The following is an 8,292-nucleotide window of genomic DNA, read 5'->3' as shown; positions in this document are numbered from 1 at the left end:
CCCCACTATTTAATTACTGTACGTACTGTATATGATTACTCATTTGATTACTCTAATTACCACATAGCAAAATAACTTTTGTAAATAATGCATAGAGCACTGACAGTATATAAAGTTGTGAAAAAAAATAAAACTCAAAGGTCATCCATAGAAATCCTGAAAAGTGGTTTTGAAGCTCAGTTTTGGTACAACCAGCGGCAGCCATATTGAAACTGCCTTGCTCCTCCTAAATCCTGGCTGATTAAAAAATGGACAGAGAGGTGGAAAGTGAGTGGAGCGGAGGTGGGCCAGTGACACCTAGGCAGACAGATATAGTGACCTATAAGGACACCCACTAATGGCGGGTGAGTTATAGGCTACAAATTTCAACCTTAATCTTCTGACCACAGGAGGGACCGTTTGAAGACCTTTTTTTAGTTCTTGTGACGGCTTTTTTTAGCCACAGACTTTGCTGCCACAGATGTGCTGCTTGGTACAGAGATATGAAATATTGGGGGTCTTATCGGGGCCCAACAGCATATTATTTCCCAAAGTCAGATTAAAGGTGGTTAATCTGGTCATACCTTACAAAATTTAAAATTTGAACAGGCAGTCAAATAAACAGGCAGGTTCACTGAAAACTGGCTTTATTGAATATAAATCTCTGTTACAGTGCCCATCAGGTCGTACTATTGTGCACCAGCGTTCTAATTATAGCATGGTAAAGTCAAAATTTGAACAACAGGCTTTGAATGATTACGGTCATATTCTGCATACTGCTCTAGCCGCTCTAAAAACAATAATGTCAAAGAAAATAAAGCCATTTGTGATGTAAAGATGATTTTAAACTGTGATCTGACATTTAAGTGCACTTAAAGGGTAAATGTTATCAGATAATTATACTTGACGTATTCATTTATCAAGTAAAGGCACTTAATGAGACAAATATAGCGTTTATACACTATAAGAGTGTGTGAACATAAGGCTCTTGGTAATAAGCTGAACTCTATATAAGTCATATCTGACAAAGGATTCGTTAGCAAAACATCAACAGATATGCGCCAGACCAGCATTCTTACTGTGACAGGAATTCTACAGAAAATGAAACTGCATCCAACACAAATTTTGGCACAGATAACATGTTACTGGAGTAAGTAAATAAACACTGAGCACCCAAATACAGTCAATTTGATGTCAAATTAAATATATGGCTTCATTACACAAATGTAATCCAGATCTAAATACTGTAGCTGCTTAAATCCTAACACACAAATAAGATAGCCACTTATCAGATTATATCTTTTTTTTTTAATACATTTCATATATCATTCTTAGATATCAAAAAATATTTTTTTTCTTTTGATTTGTTCCAACGCACTTATTTTTTTCTTCCAAATCTAAGCTTAAATTTGTATCTTATTGTTCAACTTTAAATAGTTTGACAAGCAACATACTAAATATCATCACTGTGACCCCAGACCCCTGCTTCACGATGATACATCACCTACACATCAAGGCTGTTTTTCTGTTTATACACACACACAAAAAATAATCTGCATTCAACTTTGCATAGATCAGGCATAATTGGCATGACGCATAAATTATGCTTGCCTTCACATCTCCTAGATGTAACAGTAAAGTTCTAACAGTGAAGGCGAGCAGAATTTACTGGCAGGACTTTTTTACTAAGCCACAAAGCATGTACACACAGACTTGGAAAAAAAAAAGATGAAGATGAGAAAGGCAGATATATTGAAATGTATATAATCATATATAATCAAAAGCATAGATACCTCAATTAGGACTTAAGGCACATATATCTCGGCATTATAAAATTCATAATTATTGGCATTGTTATACTTTAGACTTTGAAAATTAAATACAGAAACAGATTGATAAAAACCCTCCTGATACATTACTGTGGAAACAGAGTGAGTCTGCCTAATGTTACATTTCTACTGAAGCATGAGCTGAGGAAAGGTCCTGAGCATTCCAAGGATGACTTTTGCATTACGGATGACACAGCTCACTGTTCTTGGCCGTCCTCCCGCAGCTCAGAAGGGAGGAACTTGTACTGCTGCTGTCTGATCATGGCCAGCTTCTTCCTAGCCTCATCCAGCTCCCTTTCTTTCCTCAGCATCTCCTCCTGAGCAGCAATGATCTGCAAGCCAACAAAGTCTGTTAGCACTCTGAGACAAAATATAACTATTGACCTTTAGTTAAGCTGCTCAATTTTATTGTTAGCAGCAGTCATTTAGAAACCATAGCCAGGACGGTGGTGGACATGTGGTGTAACAGAAATACTATCAGAAATCATGAATGTGTAAGCCTCTTCGTACAGAATCGACATTTAAGCTAATGTCAGCTTCTTTGCTCATTATATTTGGAGAAATCAGCCTTGAAATCATCCAATCTTCCGTCTAAGTTATTACCCATGACCTTTGTGAAAAATCAGGATTATTCTGTTGGATCATGTGTGTATTAAGACACAAGGAATGTCTTATGGTTTGAATGAGGGGTGAAGCATAGACTGTAAATAAAGATGGACGGCGGAACAACTCCTCAAATGTGATGCTAAAGCAAGTAGAGTTCCCGCTAGTGGCTGGCTGCAGTATAGGTTGTAAGGTCCACTTACTTGGGGCAAATTAAATCACTAAGGTACACATCAAATAAATTTTTCAAAGACAGTTCCTCTCATTTTAGGTAGTTAATATAACACTGATGCATACTCAGGTGTCCTTTTTTTCTGAGAAGTTTAGTTTTAATTGGTTATTTGATGCTCTAGAAACAGGATGCGACATCATAATGACTACCAGTTTCCATGCCAGCCACTCTGTGAAGCAGTACTTAGGATCGTGAGAGTTGGAATAAATGATAAATAAATAAGTAGAGTGTAATCCAACATTTCTTTGTAACTGGTGGAGGTAGAGCAGAGCGCAGTGTTAATGAAACAAATATGTGAGTGAGTCTGGATGAAGTGTGGAGGAGTGGATCACTGATAACGCGGCTCCATGTGGCTCCACTCTTGGACCGCATTGTGCAAACTCTGGCTCCAAACTCGCAAGATGGCGCCGCCCGGGAAAATAGCATTAGTTTGGCAAATGCAAGGAAGTGGGCACGCATCGTCCATATTTATATACAGTCTATGGTGTTAAGTGACAAACCCAATGTACTGATGGAAGAACCACTTATAGAAGAGATTGAGTCCTGACTCATTAACCTTGGAGTTCATGTTTTTTTTTTTCTAACTTACACTGTGAATGTTGATGTTCAAGACAAACACATCCATTGATTTGTGTGTTATTAGTTAGGATTGTGTTACCTGTCATAATTGTAATTCTCTAAAAATACAATTTACACATAACTGCAGATGATTCTGTTTGAGGTCGTTGACTCACCTGAGCGATGCCTCCCACCATCTTACTCTGGACCACCACAGCCTGGTCATCCTGAGCATCAAATGCTGCTTTCTGTGCTGCTTTCACCAGGTTGTCAGAGGCTCTCTTCACAGCATTTCCGGCAGCCTGCAGAAACAGGGTCATGATTAAAACACATTCGAAGCAATGAACTGAATTGATTTTATGTGAATTTTCATAAATGAAAGGTCATCAAACAATAAAGTTAAGATAATGAATATAAAAGCAATGCTTAATGGATGTCTAAAATCCATAACAGTATCAGTCTGTTCCACATTAAAAATCAATCACAGACTTGTAGCAGCAGACAATTCTGCTTCTACTAAACAGCAACTCCAGGAAAGGGAATGTTAGTTCCACCAGCGCTCAGAGAGAACACCATAACATTTTTTTTTTTTTCGTTCCTGCTCTCTACTTCAGAATAGCTGTAAAAGGCAACGAGGATCGGCCTGCTGAACAACACGTGGAGCCAAACACTTTCTCATTGGACTGGACTGTTACAAGTTAGACTCAGAGCAAGTTTTCTCCTTTTGCGGCCGTGTGGGCTGAAATCAGTCAGAGGGCTGGCTGAGAGCAGAGCACTCACGCAGACATTAGTAAATCTTCTTCTCCTGGTTTATCTTTGACTGGAATGTTGGCTCTGATGTACAGCATCAGCTTAGAAAAATGTTATACGCTAAACTGGAAATGCAACAGTTTTTGTCACTGAAAGTACCACATGGGCTGATTCGAAAAAAGGCACATCAAATGAATTGTTAAAAGATCAGATCAGATCAGATCAGCACACTCTGAAAAATCTACTCAAATCCAGGGACATCTCATCTCAGGATGTATCTATCTTTCAGTGCCAGTATCTATCTTCTTCCTAACTGTTTCGCTACAACATTTACTTTTTTTTTATTTTTATTAATTTTATCTATCATTTTAAATCACGTCTTTCAACACAAGTGACCTAACAGCTCATGTTTCACTCACTCATAGCTACTCATAGCACCTACTGTAATCCAGATGGAATTCTTTACACGTTAAGTTACTGCTTCTTAAATCCTGTGTTTAAAGATGGCAGATGGCTGAGGCACCTGTAATGCAACGGTTCGTAATGGCAGAGTAATGCAGTTTGAACGCAGGCTGGGAGGAACTTTATTCCAATAAAGGCAGTTCAGCCACAGTCTGCTTTATTAGTAGACTCCAAGAGTCTGCATGCATATGGTCAGGAATGCCTCCAAACGCCTCCACACAACATAATATCGATAAATCGCATTTTATACTATGGAAATCTTTGTGCACACAGAGCTGTGGCTATACTTAAATTGATCAAGTGTAAGTACAAGGATAGCAATCTGGATGGGAATATCTTGAGGTTGGCTGTACAGTTTTATATACAAGATTTGCACTACATGCATCTGAACAGCACTGTAAAAAAATTTTTTCTACCCACAGCTGTGTTGACTCTGTATATAAGTCAAAAATAATGTTCGTTCAACGTTCGTACTCAAGCTTATACTTACAGTCATCGTGTATAGTTGTACATTGACTACACAGTTAAAGTTATACTTGTAGATTCCGCCAATATATCTTCTGTTTATATATTGTTTTATGTATTTTGTTCCATAATATATTGCAGTAGAAGTAGTTAGGGTACTCCAGTAAGTTAGAGCAAGTAGTTCTAGTAGTTATCATCTGTTAATTGTCAGCATATACAGTATGTAGCACAGTGGGACTAGGGTATTTCACACCTCTGCATGTTTTTTCCATTATCATATTACGGAACTGGCAATAAACACAGCTTTGATCTTAAATCTTATCATTCTTTCAGTACTTTCCTCTTAATATATATACTGATATTGCACATCAAACACAAGAACTAATTCCTTGTTTGCATCACAAACTTGAGAATTAAGTCTCTGCCATAATAATGCATTATTATAGACAGTGCTGCATGAAATGAACAGGTAAATAAAACTCAAATGCCAAAGAGTCAAGTTCCCCAGGTACTCAACACTGCACAATATTCACTTCTCTGATAATTACAACCTCAAAAAGCACCATGGCAAAGAGTGAAGAGAACAAATGCTGCAGGGGTAATCATAGATCAGGGCTAATGTTTCCAGTTCTTGTTGCCATGGGCGGACTGGGTGGATTGTTTCCAGAGCTCCTGTAGACATAAATGTATGGGAATTACTGTGGCGGCAGCTGCAGGCCCAGAAGAGGAGGAGATAAGCCACTGCTGATTGGATCAGAGAATATGAGCTGGCCTGGGCAGGCCGATGTGCAAAGCTAGCATACACACAGCCTTAGATATAGTATTTTTGGGTGGATGAGGTGACAGGAGACACTTGTACTTTCTGTTATGTCCTGCAACTGACCGCATCAGTTACACATAAAGGTCACAACCATTCAGTGCTAAATTATTTTCACCGCTGAGTCAGTGCGTTCTGCGCGGTTTGAGAAGAAAATCTTCCAACTTCTTTTTAAAAGGGGCACGTCACAGATTTTACACACCGTTTAGTTCTGAGATAGCGAGCCCTCTCTAGTTCTATGACGTCTTCTGCTGCTCCAGTGGAGTTTCACCAAGTACAAAAACATCCTTCTGGTGATCTCATCACAGTGGAGGAGGGGAAAACGATTAGCACCATGAAGGGGGGATGTCATTTAGGTTTCTCTTAATGTGGGCAAATGTAGGACCCACTGTTTTTGGATCTTGAGCCATGCTGGAGACTAAAGATCAGACTATCCCAGCCTCTACTGCTCTGATTAATGTCTGTCTCCTGAGAGTCCCCCAACGTTTTGGAAATAAACCGCTGGAGTACCCCTTTAAACAGACTGAAATGGAGCATGTAAAAGGCACGTTTACCTGTGCTAAATATAGAGCACGCTAATCCGTATGCAGCAGCGCTTCAAATCCTTCATCTCACCTGTAACTCTAAACGTTCAAATTCCAGCCTATTAATACACTATAATATACAGTGTGCTCTCCAAAGACCTCAGCTGTTGCAGCATGACCAACTGTATTGTTCTCTCTGAATCACTAGTACAGATGAGGGTCGCACATTTCACTATGCATTTGCTAATAAAAGACGAAGCAGGACAAGAAAACCATGGACTTAAACCTGGACTTTCAGTCTCGAAGAAATAATTAAAGCCGAAATAAACTAAAGACGAGACATAAAACAGCTGGTTGCTATAGTTCAATCAAACGTTGCTCAAGAGGGAACAATTCATCTGCTAGCGAAGAATTGACGTAAGCGGAAATAATATACGTCCGGCGTCCTCTGGGGAAACTGGAAGGTGCAAGTGGGTTTGAGATCCAGTAGGATCCAGAGTCTGCCATCGAGGAGCATCTGTTTGTGCAGTCTGCATGCGCCTTCTGCTCAACTTGTGGAGAAGACTGACTACCCTTCGCAGCCTGTACGTCTTCCCCATCTTTGAGCCCCTTGTGAGGGGTTTCCTTCAGAGGGTTAGGGTTAGTTTTCGGTTTATCTCCAGCTGCAGCCACCAGAGGTCCTTACTGTGGCTGTTTATCAATATGCATCAGTAGCTGCCCAAGTACTGTTCCAGTTCAATGTACACATCTGACCAAGTACAGTCAGAATGCCCGGATGTGCCATTGATGCTCTGTGAGTGACTATGACTCTGTTTTTGGATTGACTGTTTCGATCCTGACTTTTCTAGAAGTCTGCCTTGGTCCTGCTCCCCAGGTTTGTCTGCGCCATTCATCAGACTGCACAAGTAAACCTACCTGTTTGCCAATTTTTACCCACTGTTTTCAAGTCTTTTCAACTGAACGATGGCAACTTGTCAGTCCACATAACTAAATGTTAACTCCCTCTGGGGTATTAAGTGTGACAGCGTAAAAGCCAAGTGATGATTCTTTTATTTTTTATTGGCCCATAACAAACTACCAATGTTAAACTACTTTGTCTTCATGTCCAACTACTTTGGGTACCAGAGCTCTGTATTTCTCCCCTGCAGTTGCGGCTCTGATCTTTGCAGAGAACTAAATAAGTTGTTCAGTAGTGAACATTAATAGAATACAAATAAAAGCAGTAGTGTGCCAGTGTGTGTCTAACAGTTTGAAAGACTTGACATGCAGTGCTGACCTGGAGTCTCTTCATTGTCTGGGAGTCCTGGTCAGCCTTAACCTTGCAGGCCACCAGCAGCTGAGCGGTGGACGCCGCCACCTGCTTGGCTGATGAGATGAGTTTCTCCTCACTGGCGTGTCCTTGCACTGCGGAGTTGGCAGCCTCACACAGGTTGTTGGTTGCTGCGGCAACCATGCGGGCCTGAGGAGTCAAAGGTGTTGATGGTTTTACAAAAAAAAATCAACTAAAATGTTAGAATTGAGCTTCTGGAGTGAGACTTACAGCTGAAATCAGGCCCTGAGACCACTGTCCATCGTCCACTGCATTGGCTGGGATAGCTCCCACCTGAAAATACGAGAAGAAAAGAAAACTAAATCAGACCACATTTTATTATGATGTGAATTATGTGATGAGGTATTCAACCTTCGATGAGGTTTAAAACTTGATGATACTACTATAAAACTAAGATCTTTCTCTTTATTTTAGTTAGCTGTATGGGGGATGTCACAACTGTTGGAGAACAATTGTGCTCAATAGCACCAGAGAAACTCCTTGTTAACATTTGTACTCGGAAGTTACTAATTGTGTAAATTTGATTGAATATTCATCTTTAGTTGTGACATACCTTCCCTTGAGCCACCAGCTCCCTCTGTGCTGCTGAAGCAGCTTTGACCAGAGCACTGGTGGCTGCAGCGATGGACTTGGCAGCCTCCAGAATCTGCTCCTCAAAGTTCAGGCTCTCATCTGCCTCCTGTTTACAAGATAGGGAAAGCAACAGGCAATAAACACAGAGTGCACTTGATGTCAAGATAGAC

At 40.2% G+C, this 8,292-nt stretch overlaps 1 protein-coding gene across 1 annotated transcript in view; it reads right to left on the bottom strand.

The window, feature by feature from the left end:
• Positions 1-609: 609 nt before the first annotated feature.
• tln1 (talin 1) overlaps positions 610-8,292 on the bottom strand; it is a 63,477-nt gene continuing 55,794 nt past the window's right edge. The window contains exons 53-57 of the mRNA XM_084572256.1: positions 8,103-8,228; positions 7,760-7,822; positions 7,496-7,678; positions 3,378-3,503; positions 610-2,140 (exon numbers count right to left, since the gene is read on the bottom strand). Coding sequence (XP_084428382.1) covers positions 2,006-2,140; positions 3,378-3,503; positions 7,496-7,678; positions 7,760-7,822; positions 8,103-8,228 — 633 coding nt within the window. The 3' untranslated portion in view covers positions 610-2,005. The remainder of the gene's footprint in view (positions 2,141-3,377; positions 3,504-7,495; positions 7,679-7,759; positions 7,823-8,102; positions 8,229-8,292) is intronic.

This window comes from Chelon labrosus, assembly GCF_963514085.1.
Source record: "Chelon labrosus genome assembly, chromosome: 22".
Taxonomy (NCBI): domain Eukaryota; kingdom Metazoa; phylum Chordata; class Actinopteri; order Mugiliformes; family Mugilidae; genus Chelon; species Chelon labrosus.
The sequence above is the reverse complement of the archived record's forward strand: the minus strand, read 5'-3'. Positions and strand labels throughout refer to the sequence as shown.